This window comes from Kogia breviceps, chromosome 6 (assembly GCF_026419965.1).
Source record: "Kogia breviceps isolate mKogBre1 chromosome 6, mKogBre1 haplotype 1, whole genome shotgun sequence".
In the NCBI taxonomy this organism is placed as follows: Eukaryota; Metazoa; Chordata; class Mammalia; order Artiodactyla; family Physeteridae; genus Kogia; species Kogia breviceps.
In genome coordinates this window covers 74306984-74324501 of record NC_081315.1, presented here as the reverse complement: position 1 = coordinate 74324501, position 17518 = coordinate 74306984, and the positions used below count along the sequence as shown (strand labels likewise).

Genomic DNA, 17518 nt, shown 5'->3' with positions numbered 1-17518 from the left:
CTGTAGAGATTCTTGGGGCAACTCCCAAAGTCTAAATAGAAGATTTGAAAACCAGCTCTCTTACTTGAATTCTCTTAAATTTTTATATCCCTGGTAATACCTATGCCAGAATCTTGCTGAGAATAAGTACCTAATGGATATTTGATTGATTATGCTAAACGCATCATATGAATATGCGGGGCAACTATGCGAACATATAGAATTAGTATTTCCTCTCTCTACCTTCTAAACTGATCCTCCCTACCCCCTGTGTCTCCTTATTTCTTTATTTTAAAAAGCAATATACTTTGATGGAGAGAAAATAACATTTAGCACTCACAATAGGTGATTGAAGTTGGATATGGAATTGAATAATGTAAATTACATTTGCAGTTCCTTGATTATGGAGCACCATGTATTTTTATATTTCAGTAAAAGCCAAAATCTTGTTCATTCAGTTTTTTTATAAGTTGCACGGTACTACGACTATGCAAATTTTAATATATATTATTCTGATTTTGATGATTAGGAATTTATTTTGACTTAAATTATAATTTAAAATCACATTTTCCTTACCATGTATTTTCTTTAATATTTTTAGTGCAAGCGGTGGCCTTGATAGTGAAACACATTTCCTCAACAACACTTTATTGGAATATGTAGATTTAACTAGACAACTCCTGGAAGCAGAAAATGAAAAAGACTCTGACACACTGAAGGATATACGATGCCATTTTAGTGCCTTAGTGGCGAATATCATTCAGAATGTTCCAGGTACGATTTTTTTAGCTTCTCAAGCTATTAATGAATATTAAGAGACCATCGTATTTTTTTCTCCCCCTGAGGTTTTGTAATCTATGTTGCCAAGCAACTTGTGAATATATGAAAAATATGTCAGGGTAACACGGATAGCAAGAATTTGTTTTACCTTTGAATTAGTATCAGTGACTAGAAATCAAAAAGCAACCCAACATAGGTTTTCAACAACAGTCAAGACACTAACAAAAATTTGAAGGAATCAGCAGAATAAACTCTTTGGACAAACTTGTTCCAGACACAATGAGCGAAGAGCATAATGCTCCAAGTGGTATTTGAGAATAGAATTAACAAGATACATTTGACTAATGGGAAGAGGGTATAGGCACAGAAGTAGAGTATAATAAGGATATAGTGTGACTCATGATTCCTGTAACAGATGTGTGCCTATTATTGAACACATACTACATGCCAGGTAGTGGTTGAGGCAGCAGGAAGGTTACTATATGCAATTGTATTTTAAAAAGTCATAAATACTTTACAAGTGTAAAAATGTGGTTATAGCCTTTGATATAAAATGTAAATACAAATGTTTCTTTTTCTTTCTAGGAAAGAATTAAAGTCACTTTGTTACCTTAAAAAGTATATACAAAAAAAAAGTATATGCATATAGTTGACTTTTAAAGTAAGACAATGGTTGTATTTTATAGGAGGGTCCTGTAAGCACTTCCTTAGATACATTAATTTCAAGTGCAGAAAACCTATTTTGAATTTTAGGGGCAAATGATGCTATATAGAGGAAAAGAGCATTTTTTTTCTCTAGATTTTCTGATCTGAAGCTCACTGATGTAAAGATGTAATTTAGTCCATTACTCAACACTTGTCTGCAACTTCCACATTGGTTCGTTATGGTACTATTGAGTTTCTTCAACAAGAACTGATGCAGAGAACTTGCAGAATAGATTTCTAAAGTGGAACGAATCCTTGGAAATCATCTAAACCAGCAGCAAAGAGTAGCAGAATGGGTTTGGACTCCAGGCCTCACACTTTACTACAAGTAGATCAGCTCCTCTTTTGTCAGTTATGTATATCAAGATTCCATGTAATGATCCTTTTATCGCTGAAAAGAGCTTATATGGTCCAAAGCCCTCTCTTACCAATGAACCAGGATCCAGAGGTATGTTATGTTATGTTTTGGCAAGGTTACCATGTAGCCAGCAACAGTCCAGGGAGAAGCAGGGTCCCGACTCTCAGCTCTGTGCCAGCCTTCAGGCAGCATTGTGACTGCCGTGAAATTCTGCTTGCCAAGATGCCGTATTTCATATAACGCTGCATCTCACATAACACTGCACTACATGATGACATACACTGCAACTTTGTTTCTGTTATTTGCATATATATAAATAATTTGTTACTCTGGAGGTTTGCTGTAGGTTAAAATGAAAGCTTTTGCTTTCTTTTTTTATAATATATATTCAATAACGAAGTTGACATGTGTATTAAGGAAAAAAATGGAACTAATTTTTTCTACCTATTTTTTATTTACAGTACACCAGAGAAGAAGTATTTTTCCTCAACAGAGCCTTCGTCACAGTCTGTTTATGCTGTTCAGTCACTGGGCAGGTCCTTTTAGCATCATGTTTACGCCCTTGGACAGATACAGTGATAGAAATATGCAAATTAACAGACATCAGTACTGTGCACTAAAGGTATTTACCTAGAAATCTGATTTCTTTTTTCTTATGTTAAGAGTGGAGTTAATTTTTTTTGTCTCTCAGTGCCTGGTGTTATAAAAAGGATAGGGATTTCTTCAAAGTACCTGAGAGTATTAGAATATACATTTGCCTGCTGTATTCAGACATTTATACTGTAAGTTTATTTAAATGTACAAAATACAATGCAAAAAAGTTCCAGAATCTACCAAAATTGGAAGCCATTCTCTTAAAGAACTGAGGATTGCCTCAAATTAATAACTATTTTTTTCCTACTTAAGTACTTACTCTTGGTCTTTTTTTTTTTTTCTCTTCTCCTCCAATACTGTTCAAACTCTGTGTCTTATCGGGTATCACGATATTTTCATACTACTCATAGTAAATTTCTTCATTTCAAAAGTTACTACTTTACTTTTCTTTATAAAGAAAAAAATTAACAATATTGTGGCTACATAAGCATGAGTAACATATCCTGCCTCTTCTCATTAAGCAACCAACATTTAACCTCTTAAATGTTTTAAATGTAATTCTAATATTATTGTTTGAAGGCTATGTCTGCTGTACTATGTTGTGGCCCTGTTGCAGATAATGTAGGACTTTCATCAGATGGATATTTGTACAAATGGTTGGATAACATTTTGGACTCTCTGGACAAAAAGGTACTTATGACAGTTCCCTTAAAATTCTATGATAAATTGTCATTGCATTATTTAGAGTTATTGTATGGCCCACTGAACGTGTCTTTTTAACATAAGATAGGTTAGAATTACAGGCAAAAATATATATTATGTAAAATTAAACAGGATACCATAAACTATGAGATTTGTAATTCTTATTTAGTACTCATTTGAATAATTTTAATTTCCCTTTTATATTATAGGATTAATACAGTAGTGTGTATATATATATTGCAATAGGGTTCTGAGTCAATAAAAGAATATTAATTGTGGAATACATTGAGCTCCATAGAAAAATACATTGTTTGCTATGTTCAGTTGAATTTTTTTGACCACTCTCCAAGTAATCATTCTTTCTTGACTTCCTTACTCTCATTCTGTACACACACAGACTTCACAATTTAAAATAGGACTTAACATTTTTTTCCCCTCAGAATAATTTTTCTACTGGGTTATGAAAAACAAGAATAAAGCTTGATAAAAATAACTGGAGAGGTTAATACCTCACTTTGCTGAAAGCACTTAATCACTGTTCATATTCATCAACCACCTCCGGGGCTCTGCTGGAGAAGAGAATTGTACTTCTAAGAGTCTTATATAAAAAGCAGGAGACCAAGCATAATTTTTCCACGTTGGTTTTTCTGCTGGCTGAATAAAATGAGGAGTTGAACAAAAGGAGGCTTGAGTTTCGTGATTCAATACAGTGAATATATGCACTATATTATTTTAATTAAAATGTAGAGGAGTAGACAAATAATATATCCCTTTCTCTGTTCTGGGCAATTTTGTGACCTTTACTTAGGTTCATCAGTTGGGCTGTGAAGCAGTTACATTACTGCTGGAGCTGAACCCGGATCAGAGCAACCTGATGTACTGGGCGGTGGATCGCTGTTACACTGGTTCCAAGAGAGTGGCAGCTGGCTGCTTTAAAGCCATAGCTAATGTATTTCAGAACAGGTACTCTAGATACTACTGTCTTTCATATTTTATTTAGCTTTTCTTAAAAAAGAAAACGTGTCCTTTTGAACTCAGAAATAATAATGAACCAGTATTTTCTTTCCTTAAGTGCTAACAAAATTTAACCAAGGGCTTCCCTGGTGGCGCAGTGGTTGAGAGTCCGCCTGCCAATGCAGGGGACACGGGTTCGAGCCCTGGTCCGGGAGGATCCCACATGCCGCGGGGCAGCTAGGCCCGTGCATCACAACTGCTGAGCCTGCGCTCTGGAGTCTGTGAGCCACACCTGCTGAGGCCTGCACACCTAGAGCCCATGCTCCGTAACAGGAGAGGCCACCGCGATGAGAAGCCCGCGCACCGCGGAGAGCAGTGGCCCCAGCTCACCGCAACTGGAGAGGGCCGCGCCCAGCGATGGGGAACCAGGGAGGCCAAGGATAAATAAATAAAATAAATAAATTTATTTTTAAAAAATTTAACCAAATAACGGATAATGATCCCCATGCATCTGTTGTACCTATTGCCTTAAAAACAAAAACAAAACCAAAAACACCCAGTCATCTCATAGACTTAGCAGCTGCATGCCTATAGCCTTCCCTTTATATCATGTTTATTAACTGTTGTGAAAGCCTCTAAACATTATTTTACCTAACATGTAAACTTTGTTCCTAGGGACTATCAGTGTGACACGGTCATGCTCCTCAATCTGATACTGTTTAAAGCCGCTGATTCTTCTCGAAGTATCTATGAAGTTGCTATGCAACTTTTACAGGTTTGTAAACAAATGTTAATTAAAATATATTTTTGCTCGGAATTTAATGAAGCATAATAATCTATTCTTGCCTTGTAAGTATGCTAACATTCAGCTTTATTTTTAATAGTGGGGTATGGTGTTAATTCCTGATTACCATTAGAAATAGAAGAGTAAAATAATATGGGTCATTTAAGTCTACAAATCATGCAAACTACTCAGAAGTGTCCTGTAGGGGATTATGTATGATACCCCTCCCCTTCCCGCAGCCCCCCTTCCACTCACCTGTGTGTGCCTCTGTGTGTGTGTGTGTGTGTGTGTGTGTGTGTGTGTGTGAGTACTTATAAAAACTGAGTGGTTAAGGCCTATGTGTGCATTTAACTATTTCTGTTCAGCAAATAAGAATAATGCGAGTCAGATTTTTTTTTGAAAATCAAGTGAAAAGTAATTAGCTCTTTTATGATAACCTTTTATAATATTTCTTTACTAGACTGAGGAAAATAACCTAGAAAGTTAACTTATCAAGTATGGATATATGATTATATCCATTGATAATAGGGTGTGGTTCTTCACTCTTAACCAAGGGTTAAGAATGGGATTCAAGGAGATGCACATTTTTCCAAAGGGTTTGAAGTGGTATTGAGGCTGGTAGGGACCATCTTAGGAATTATACCCTAATGTCTTTATTAATTAAGAAGAAAGTTGAGTAGTGTAGCTCTTTGTATAGTGTAATGTCAAAAGAATTTTTAGCTTACATTCCATATTTAATCTGTTACTAAACAAGACAAATTTGAAGAATATTTTTTCAAGTATACATGGTTTGTTTTTTTTTTGCGGTACGCGGGCCTCTCACTGTTGTGGCCTCTCCCTTTGCGGAGCACAGGCTCCGGACGCGCAGGCTCAGTGGTCATGGCTCACGGGCCCAGCCGCTCCGCGGCATGTGGGATCTTCCTGGACCGGGGCACAAACCCGCATCCCCTGCATCGGCAGGCGGATTCTCAACCACTGCGCCACCAGGGAAGCCCTTATACATGTTTTTATACAGTCATAGTTTTGAATTGGAAAAGTGGTAAATCTTCTTTAAGTAATTGTATATTAAGTTGCTGAAGTTATTTTCAAACTATGCTACTGGCATTCAACACAGGGAATGTAAAGGCTTGTAAAGAGTTACAGATCTTTTGCAAACATATCTTGGAATTAGAAATTAGCACCTGAAAAACTTTACAACATATGTAACTGTATAAGTTTTAAACTGGAATATTTCTTGGGAGAAGATTTTATGTTTTTCATTATAGCTGAAATTTAGAGGACCCATAAACTCTTAAATTAATGGAGTACATTCTTGTAGATCCTGGAACCGAAGATGTTTCGCTATGCTCACAGATTGGAGGTTCAGAGAACAGATGGAGTACTCAGCCAGCTGTCTCCTCTGCCGCATCTGTATTCTGTTTCATATTATCAGTTGTCTGAAGAATTAGCAAGGGCATATCCTGAGCTAACTCTCGCCATATTCTCAGGTATGATCATTGAACTGGTTAATAGTTTTTCTTTAGCAACCATTTTGGAAAAAACTACTTTTAGGAAATTTAAATTATGAAATTTGAGGTTGAATCTAAACAAAACATGTCTTTATATAAGATAATTTTTTTTCTTTAGTATGAACTCTTAACACTGATCTACCATGATATTGAGATTGCTTATTTAAAATCTCTGCAGGGCTTCTAACTTTGACCTCCATTCTCCACCTCAACCCAAGCTTTAAAAAAAAAAAACAGGTAGAAGGGGGCTTCACAGGCAATTGAAAAGTATTTCTTTAGTAGACATAGAACTTCCTAATCTTCTGGTATGCCATTTATCATGTGTATTGGTCTGTCTTTAATAATAAAAACGGACAGGGATAGAGATACAACTTTCTTTCTATAAGTAAAAGCTCTAATCTTAGGGAAAGGTCCTGCACTGCCTTAAGCAAAACTATTGCTAGGAACACACATTGCTTTCTGGTCCAGTTTCCTTTCCTTGTGGGCCAACAAATATTCTTGCCAGGAGTTTTGAAAACATCAGGGCTATGTGTCAGGCAAGATGTCCTGTACATCTGGGCCTCCCAGGATTTAGATTTAAGATAATTTGGGGATTCATCCAGCTTAACCTCTGGCCAATGAGCACACTATTGCAGATGCCCCCATAGTGCTTTATCCTTTAACTGAAAAGTTTTAATTATAATATTTACAAAAGACACTCAGCTAGTTTTTCTGATCTTCATCTGCAACAAGATCTTGTTCTAATTCAAGTACTAGAAATGCACCAAAATTGGCATGCAGGGAATAACAGGGTTCTTAAGTGGATCCTTTCCTTCATTTGGGCTCAAAGCATAGAAGCCTTAGCCTTCTTTGCACATCTTTCCACAGTACCTATTCTAGTGGTGGAGATAGTTTGATTCCCATCCCTAACTGACCTCAGTGGGGAAAAAACAACTTCAGTTCTCCTAACATTCAGTTTTTAAAGCAGCTCACCTGTTTGCTTTGCACTGATAAATGGCAGCAGTCAAGCCCCTTCCTTTTTCCCAGCTCCCACAGTCCTGACAGCCCTTTCAAGATGGACATGGATGGTCATCAACGGAAAGTAGTAACCACTGTCAACACTAATTTTGCTGCTGCTGGGCTTCTTCTGTAGGCTCCAGCACAGAAAAGAGAGGAGTCCTCTGGGTCTCAGAGGTCATGAAATTGGTCAGGATGGCAGTGGGTGTTGCCATGGCCCCGGCTGCTATATGGACTTACAACCCCCTGGCCAGGATCTCTTCATTCAGCTACTTTCAGAGCTCCAGGTCTAATATTTCATACTCATGGCAATAACACTGACCTATTAACAGAATGGCTGCTTGTAAAAGGTTAGAATTGAGCATAAATGTGTGCAAGGCACTGGACTGAGCAGTTCACTGGTATTATGTTGAATTTGCACAATAACTCAATGATGCAGCTGCTTTTGTTACCTTCTTACAGAATAATCGTTTGAGGATCAGAGGTTGACAGGTTGGCCCTAGGTCAGCCTGTATGTATGTGGTAGAGCTGGGATTCAAACCCAGGTGTGTGTGATTCCAGAGCCAAGTTCCAAATCACTATGCTTCCATATTTATTCCTTCTGATGAGTAAATAGGTATAAGACCTAGTGGGCAAAACGGTACTTGAGGAGAAAGAAGTTTGTACTTAAAATGATTTATGGAAATTAAATAGCATATAAAAACTCACAGGCTTTGGAATCAACCTTGTATTTGAATCCTCTGCCACTTGATCACTTGACCTTGGGCAAGTTACTTGGACTGTCCACCACACAGGTTTGTCATGAGCATTAAATGAGATGATTGTAAAAGTAATAAGCACATCATAGGTGTCTCCCCTAGAAAAAACTGAAATATGTGAGATTTGTCATGGGTCACTTTAAGTTAATCCATGTATAAAGATTGTCTTTTATCTTATAATTACATTTATTTATTTATTTGGTAAATAACATACATAGTAAAATTTACCATATTAATCATTTTAACTGTACAGTTCAGTAGTGTTAAATATATTTACATTGTTATGAAACAGATCTCCAGAAATTTTTCATCCTGCAGAACTGAAACTGTATACCTACTAAACAGTAACCACCCTTTTCCTCAACTTCCCCCATCTCCTGGTAACCACCATTCTGCTTTCTATTTCTATGAATTTGACTGTGTTAGATATCTCATATAAGTAGAATCACACAGCATTTGTGGCTTTATGACTAGCTTATTTTACTTAGCATAATGTCCTCAACATTCATCCATATCATAGCACATAACAGGATTTCTTTCCTTTTTATTTTATTTTATTTTTTTTTAATTTTTTTATTTTTTGCGGTACGCGGGCCTCTCACTGTCGTGGCCTCTCCCGCCGCGGAGCGCAGTCTCCGGGCGCGCAGGCTCAGCGGCCATGGCTCACGGGCCCACTCCGCGGCATGTGGGATCCTCCCAGACCGGGGCACGAACCCGTGTCCCCTGCATCGGCAGGCGGACTCCCAACCACTGCACCACCAGGGAAGCCCTCTTTCCTTTTTAAAGCTTCAGAGTATTCTATTATATGTATATACCACATTTTGTTTATCCATTTATCTATCAATGGACATTTGGAGTGCTTCCACTTCTTGGCCATTGTAAATAGTGCTGCTATGAACGTGGTTGTGCAAATATCTCTTCAAAACCCTGCTTTCAATTCTTTTGGATACATACTCAGAAATGGAATTACTAGCTCATATGATAGTTCTGTTTTTAATTTTTTGAGGAGCTCTTATACTGTTTTCATAGCAGTTGCACCATTTTACAATCTCACCAATAGTGTGCAGACATTTATTTTTCTTAACTGCCAGAGATATTTTATATAAAAGGTAAGTGTGTGATATATGTTAGCTGCTATCTTTTCTTTATGATGTCATCAATGGGAAATTCATTAAAAGGAGAAACAGTGCTCATAATTCTTAAATGTAATGAATAAAATCTGGCTTGCTGTTTTTTAAGAATTAAAAAGTTAAATTTAAAAATTAAATTTATTACAAGTCAAAGGAAACCACGATTACATCAGTCGTTCCCTCTTTGACTTGTTCTCAATTAAAGAGATAAGCCAGAGAATTCAGACAGCTCACCCTGCTGGGAGGCAAGTAATGCTGCACTACCTGTTACCGTGGATGAACAACATCGAGTTGGTGGATTTAAAACCGTTGCCCACAGCAAGGCGACATGATGAAGATGAAGAGGATTCCTTAAAAGACCGAGAACTTATGGTGACTAGCAGGCGCTGGTTACGAGGAGAAGGCTGGGGATCCCCGCAAGCCACTGCCATGGTTTTGAATAATCTGATGTACATGACAGCAAAGGTAACATGGTTTTTGTAATTGCAGTTGCTGGACAGAATTACCAAGTTAGGAGTAAACAGGTTAGAAATAGACAAAGAGATTAGATAATCCTGTGGTAACCAAACAAGTATGTGTTATCAGTAAGTTCCTTTCTTTGAAAAACTTCTCATTAGATATAAAATATCTTTTTTTGGTGGGGGGGGGAGCTAAAATCATATGTGCTTAATGATACTTGTGTTTAGATTTGTTGAAAGAAACGATTGTTCCTCTAATGTGTTGGAAAAGATTAAAGCTGTCTGTAAAAGCGTTATTTTCTAATATTTCATGACATGTCAAGTTTGATGTTGAAAAGACAGCCGTTACTAAAGTGTGTGCTGTGTTTCCTGCGTCTAGTACGGTGATGAGCTGGCCTGGTCGGAGGTGGAGAATGTGTGGACCACACTTGCAGATGGCTGGCCAAAAAACCTGAAAATAATTTTGCACTTTTTGATCAGCATTTGTGGAGTGAATAGTGAACCAAGCCTCTTGCCTTACGTACGTGTTCAATTTCATTTACTTTTTAAAAAATTTTTTAAATATATATATATTTACCCAGTGTCTTGTGATGTCAGAGTCTGGGCAGCAATAGACCAGCAGAGGCAAATCAGGGGCCAGGATGAGGAAAATCAGGAAATAGCATATGGATTTATCCACTGATTCATTTAACAGATATCATCTGGCTTTACTACAGGCTAGGTGTTCTTCTAGGTTCTGTTGGATGCTACAGATTTTATTCTTTGAACCTACACCTAATTTATTTAATGAATAGATCAGTAAGTTAATAAAGTACAGTCATGGTAAGGGCTACAAAGGAAAATTGCAGAGTCCTGAGAGTGGATAACTTTGGAATCAACACTGTCTGGGAGGATTAGAGATGATACTGGAGAGAAAGTGATATGGAAGTGGAGAGATGTTAGTAGTTTTTTCCTATCAGGAGCTGGCGTTGGGATATTGGAGCAGGATGGGAAGTGAGAGTTCAGTGCCTATGGAATCGTGCCGTAAGGCTTCTAGAAGCAAGGAAAAGCATGATAAGAGATACACAGTGAAGAATATGTCTTTGCCTTCTAGAGGGAAAGCAATACTTAAATCTGCTCAAGTTAAGAGAACAGTGTGAAACTATCAAACATGAAGGTTAAACTGAATATACACACATGCACGCAAACACACGTGTATATGTAGATATAGCTATCAGTGACATGGTAGCATCTCCTTAAAGTATGTCCACAGAAGACTAGCTCTGCAGAATGTTGCTCTGAAAGTTCTTACGGATCCTACTTTAAACGAACCAGTTAACTTGATTGCTGAAAGCACTGTTCTGAAGGCATGTCACAAGATTAACCTTCAATGAGAAGCACTTAGAGAAAGGTGGGTGTTTGGTACCAAACAACACCATCACACATTACCTCTTGACCACACGTCCTAATACTCTCCCTCAGGCCCCCTGCCTTTGAGTCACGCTGACCCCGCTTGCTGTCCTGCTTTCACACCAGGCATGCCACCCGGGGTCCTTGGTACTTACTTTCCTCTCTCTCCCAGAGAGCCACATTGCTCACTGCTGCACCTCCTTCAGACGTTTCCTCAAATGTCAGTTCTCACTGATACTTTTGCTGGTCATCTTGTCTTGAACTGCAAATGCCCTGCCCCCCGCGCCCCCTCCCCCACATACGCTCTTCTTTTCCTTTCCCTGTTTCATTGATTTTCCTAGCACTTATCAGCAAACTTGTTATATATTTTACCTCTTTGGCTCATAACTTTTGCCTCAATCAGTCCAGTGGGTTGTCAGCTCCTTAAGAGCAGGAATTTTGGTCTGCTTAGTTCATTTCCTTCTTGCCAGAGCCTGGACTGGTGCCTGACACATAGAATCTTCCCCTTAATCAGATGAATGAATGAGTGAGTTGGGGCTAGCACTACAAACAGGCATGAAACTATAATTCTAAGAAGCCAAGATGAAGTTCAGGGCATAGCCATTTGCCAGAAATTTTAAAAGAGCTGTTTTTAATGACAATAATAATAATTTCTTAATTGTCATTTCTTAAGCACTACTTAGAGTCCAGGCCACGGTATAAGCACTTCATCTCCATTACTTAATTTCCGGAAGAAATCTGTGACCTTGCTAATATTACTGCAGTTTTACAGATGAATAAAGTAAGGTAGAAAGAAGAGTAATTTCCTCAAAGTCGCACAGCCATTTAGCTCTGTCTTCCTGGAGCTGGAATTCCAACCCAGAGCTGTTGGTGAAAAGTCAGTGAAAGCTTCTTGGACAGGCAGTGAAGCTGGAGCGGGGATGGGGCTTGAAGACCTGACAGGATTAGAGTCAGGAGCATCAACTCAGAGGTCCTGCGTCAGAGCAAAGGCACAGAGTAAGAAACGTACTTGACGTTTCCTGGGTCAGAGGAGACTGGACTTGGGAACAGAGAATTAGCAAATAGTTAGAACAGCCAGGAGAGCTCAAGAGCTGTGTGGAGGAGAGTCAGTTATCATTAGGGAACTGTTAGCAGATTTTTGGTATGATGTGATAAAGCATGTTGTAAGATTTGTCCAGGGGTCATCTAATAAGACAGAGCTTCTCACACGTCTGTATGCACATGAGTCGTCTGGGGATCTTGTTCTGGTTCTGAGTCTGGAGGTGAGGGTGAGGCCTGAGATTCTGTATTTCTAGCAAGCTCAGATGACGACGCTTGTTCTATGAGGACCACACTTTGAGTAGTAAGGATTAAAGTAGGGAGGACCTTACTAACCGATCAGCCCATTTCAATAATACGTGTTACTAAAACATACCTGTAAAGCATACTACTGAAAAGTTTTTTTCACTTATTTAACTCGTACTGTGTACTAGGCCTTTTTAAAGTGCTTTATAAATTTTAATTTACTTAATCCTAACAGCCCTATGAAGTAGGTGACGTTGTCCCAAATTGCAGAAGAGAAAACTGAGGGGAACTTTCCAGATCTCCTAGCCAGTAAAAGTTACACCTACACTCCAATCCAGACTGTGTTGTTGGAGTTCTAGTTTAGTTCTAGATTCTCGCTCTTAATCACCACTCTATACTGCTGTTTGAATATAGAGAACGGGGAAGACGGAATAAATGATGAATCCTGGGTTTGAAGTCTGGCTGAATAAAAATATGAGGAAAATCTTAGGATGATATTCATTGAAAGTTTCCATTGAAAGAGAAACTGATTTATAGAAAGGCAAATTATCTTTTGCTTTTCTAAAAAAATCCCCAAAAGGTAAAGGAAGTAGATAACTTTATGGACACCATTAAACAATACATTTAGGTCATCCTAATTAGATATAATGTTGAGGGTTAGAGGGAAGATAGAACAGTACTTATAAAGCTGATTAATGTCTGATTGCTGATCAGTGTCTATTCAGGTTAAGATTGTGTTTATTCATCTACCACTTAAAGTTGAACTTACTCTGATAAAATTTGTCTCGACAAGTTTGTGAGATAAAAATTGTGCTTTTTCTTTTCTGAACAATTTCTTTTGTGACAGGTGAAGAAAGTTATTGTATATTTAGGTAGAGACAAAACAATGCAGTTGCTAGAAGAACTGGTGAGTGAACTACAGCTGACCGACCCTGTCAGTTCAGGTGTCACTCACATGGATAATCCCCCATATTACCGCATCACTTCCAGCTATAAAATCCCGTCTGTCACCTCAGGTGAGAAGTCATTCAAAACTGACTACATTGTATGAAAAGAGAAGCTTTCCATAATGGTTCATTTTAGCAAGCGTTGGCTTTAAACATCATCATAAAGAAAACAAGCAAACATGAGTCATATATCTAATTAACCGGACAAAACTTTGTAAATCCTCATTATGAGTAAAGAAGTTTGACAGTGTAAGGATTCATAATGTGATAAAGGGAAGCATACTTACATACTTATTTAGAACTGGAATATATATTTATATATCTCTATATAACAAACGCTTTTTTAAAAAGACTATAATTAGTATGTAAATATAGAAAATGCTCATTTATTGAAAATTACTGTGTAATTTCATATTATAATTATTTGGGCATATATTATACATAGTATCCAATCACATGAGTGTATATACTTTTATGTATACCCATATACTTATAGTTATTGTAATATTTCGAGTTGAAGAAACTACATCGCTGAGGGAATAACTTTCATTGAAAATCAGTATAATATCTGGGCTATTGTAGGTTAAATTTCTATGAACTTCTTTGCCATTCAGTTTATATTAAATGTTTTTGTGATGTTAATAACATTGTATAGTTAGAAATCTCTCATAGTGTATCTTTATAATTTATTTTTGTCATCTATTTTTATCTTTTTGTTACACTTTCCAAGAGGTTTCTAATAATGCTTCTATTGAATTTTTCATATCTGCTAGAATGTTTTTAATTCCAAAGAGAGGTTTTTTAATTAGAATTTTTTTAGAAGCATCCTATTCATGTTTCATGGTTGGACCATCTTCTGTATATTTGATAAAATTTTCTACCAGTGAAAGTTCCTATTTTCTTTATACTGCTGTGTTTTTATTTTGGTTTGTCTCAATAAAAGCTTTCCTCAAAAGCCTACCAATTCTGGATCTGTCTTTTCATAAACAGTTCATTTAACAGGCATATTAAAAAGTTAATTGGATGTTCTGTAGATATATATGGAACTTATTTTGTCCTTTGTTGCATGATGATTTCGTCTATACAAGTATACATAGGTCTTTTCTCCTGCAGTAATCAGATTCCTCAGAGAAAACTCTTCTAGTCCTCTGCCTGGAGTAGAAGGTGTAGGCGTGTGTGTGTGTGTGTGTGTGTGTGTGTGTGTGTGTGTGTGTGTGTGTGTACCAATACATATAATCCATACATACACACACTTGCATAGTCTTCAAGCCTTCTGGTAGCCCAGTGGTGTAACAAGGTTGCAGGGGGATCCAATGGCAAATTTATGTATGTATGTTTTCACTTAGTCTTCGTATCCTCAGTAAAGTACTTCCTCCTTCACCTGTATATGGTGTGCCCTAGTCCAGAAATCCTGATTTACTCTCATCAGAAAAGACTTCTGGAAGTGAGGAGAGAGAGCTACCCAGTTACAAGAGGCAGAGGGGTAGATCTCGGGAACCAGCTACTTATGAAAGAGATTTTCAACCATTCTTGCCATTTTTAGCACCTCCTTCAACCCCTACCTCCAGAGGTACTTGATGCCACTAATTCCTGACCTTTTGGAGGTTCAGCAGTATAGATACAGAAGCTTCTTGTTTCCTCCACTAACAGCTCTGGATTCAGCCTTCTTAACACTTGATTACTTCCTGTCCAGTCCATTTGTTTTCCAGTATCCATAATTTTGTTGCTGTTGTCTCCGTACCCTCCTGGTCGTTAAGAGTACATTCCTTTTTAAAAATCACCTTCTTCTCATTTTAGTGGAGTTTTGACATCTATAATTTGAAATCTTTTGTTCTTACTGAGCTATCCTAGGCTTTAAATTCATAGATACTGTTTTATTTATGACTACAGGAACTACTTCTAGTAGCAATACAATGGTAGCTCCCACGGATGGCAATCCCGATAATAAGCCCATAAAAGAGAATATTGAAGAGAGGTAAGTACTTCTCTGTTCTTCATTAGCCTGTCAGTTTGACATATACAGATTATCATCAGCATAAATGATAATTTCTCCATTGGAATGTATATTTCATTGTGTTAAAATTCTAGTGAGGAAATATATTTCCATATTGGAAATTTTCCACATTGACTATTTTAACATTAAAAATGCTGGCATGCTAGATTTTTTAATATGCTCTAACCGATGAATAGGTAGAGAATGGTCAGTCACTTTTTGTGTTGCTACATTTTTAAACTTTTCTAAATGGATATTTACTCTGCCTGTTTTATATGGAATAGGTTTCATCAGCACATTATTATCACAACAATTTAAAAAAAATCTTCAGGTAGAAATAATTGACTTCAAAGCTTAAGCTTTTGTATTGTAATGTGGAAATTAATATATATAATAGTATAAACTTTAGTATTTTGTGTACTGTGTTCCTTTTTAAGCATAAAAAGTAAAACATAAAGTACAAATACCACTTTACCATGAATTGTGACTAACTCAATGATCATTCCCATAGCTATGTGCACCTAGACATCTACAGTGGACTAAACAGTCATTTAAATCGTCAACATCACAGACTAGAATCTCGATACAGTAGCAGCTCTGGAGGATCTTATGAAGAAGAAAAAAGTAATACATTCCAAATGTTTTTTTTTTAATAACTGTGATGGCAAGGTGTATTATCATTATATTAGTGTTAATAAATATATTCTTCCCGGAAATTGTTTTTAAGAAGGGTATTTACCTGCCACTAGTGGTGTTCCAACATAATCTGAAATGTCTTGATTTTAAGAAGCAACGTAAGTGGGGGAAATATGTTTCAAAAGCACAGGTTCCCTGTAGATAAATCAAAAGGAACATAAGAATTGGTTCTCAAGAAGCATCATAGAACAGACATTGACCAACAGGCTGCTTTTCTGAACAGATTTGAACTTTCGTGGGATTCACGTTTTACTAAAACGTTCTCCCTTGCAATTGCAAAATGAATAATGTGTCTGAGTCTCGTTATAACACTAAGGTAGGGTAGAATAGAAGCACAAGCCTTCAGACTGGAAGGGACCCTGAAGATGATCTGGTCCAATCTCCTCATTTTGCACACAATGGAACTGAGGTCCAGAGAGGTTAAGTGACTTACCCACGTCACACAGAACTCACATTTCCTGATGGCCTTTCTTACTGCACCCTGCAGCCCCACTGTGGTAGAGCAGATTTCCTTTGAAGATGGGTTTGTATTGGCCCTGTCTCAGGAAATTTAGAACTGAGTAACTTACCAGAAGGCCCTTGTTACAAGGCAGCTTTACATATAATGTGGTCTCATAGCTTGGACATCAATTGTGGAATCATGATGAAGTGCTCATGTAGTTTTGCTTTGATTTAAAGAATGGAACCTGAATTGATATCTCTTTTCTGTCTCTGATTTGCTTAATCTGATAATATTTGTACCCATGTCTACCTAGCAAACATGTGTCCAAATAGTGGGAAATTCTTTTTATCACTTTCCAGTGCTATAAATAGTTGATGTTTTACTAGAGTTTGCTTATATTGGCGGAAAGTAGATGGTGTAGACAATGAGATCATTTTATTTTGATAGGTGATTCAATGCCACTTTATTCTAATTGGCGACTGAAAGTGATGGAGCATAATCAAGGAGAGCCACTACCCTTCCCACCAGCTGGAGGCTGCTGGTCACCACTGGTGGATTACTTGCCTGAAACGTCATCACCTGGATTACCTCTTCACAGGTGGACCACAGTGTCATTCCTATTTCATATGAGCCAAACCACTGCTTAACACTTCCAGCTTTCTTTACGCTGTCTAACAACACAGAACATAAGCAACCTTCTTTCTTTTGATACTGCAACAAATTCGATCCGTGCGTTTAGATTTTAAGAAATCTAAAAACACACTTCTCACTGTTTACAATTAGTATTACTAAATCAAATTCTGCTGCTGCTGCTGCTTTTCTGGGTGTCTGGCATAGTTACTTGACCTTTCTGGGACCCAGTTACTACATCTGAAAAATATTGTTTTACGGTAGTAGGCACTATTATTTTGAATTGAGTTAAGCTGATTTCTACTTAGCAAAAATCACAATAGAACAGTTACTGCATTCTTTCAAAATGTATTAAGGTACCAAACATGTACTGAACACCTACTATGTGGCGCAAGCAGTGTGCTAGGACTTAGGGTTGAAGATGAAGAAAA

The 17518-nt window shown here is 37.4% G+C and overlaps 1 protein-coding gene across 4 annotated transcripts in view; it reads left to right on the top strand.

Annotated features, from left to right (window-relative positions):
- Positions 1-17518, top strand: part of FRYL (FRY like transcription coactivator) — a 246900-nt gene that overhangs the window by 173928 nt on the left and 55454 nt on the right. For all 4 annotated transcript variants that reach the window (XM_059067253.2, XM_059067255.2, XM_059067252.2 and 1 more), the window contains 12 exons: positions 581-753; positions 2284-2444; positions 2996-3106; positions 3927-4081; positions 4748-4847; positions 6175-6343; positions 9454-9713; positions 10086-10226; positions 13227-13395; positions 15217-15301; positions 15831-15943; positions 16905-17055. In XM_059067253.2, the coding sequence (XP_058923236.1) occupies positions 581-753; positions 2284-2444; positions 2996-3106; positions 3927-4081; positions 4748-4847; positions 6175-6343; positions 9454-9713; positions 10086-10226; positions 13227-13395; positions 15217-15301; positions 15831-15943; positions 16905-17055 (1788 nt within the window). The remainder of the gene's footprint in view (positions 1-580; positions 754-2283; positions 2445-2995; positions 3107-3926; positions 4082-4747; positions 4848-6174; positions 6344-9453; positions 9714-10085; positions 10227-13226; positions 13396-15216; positions 15302-15830; positions 15944-16904; positions 17056-17518) is intronic.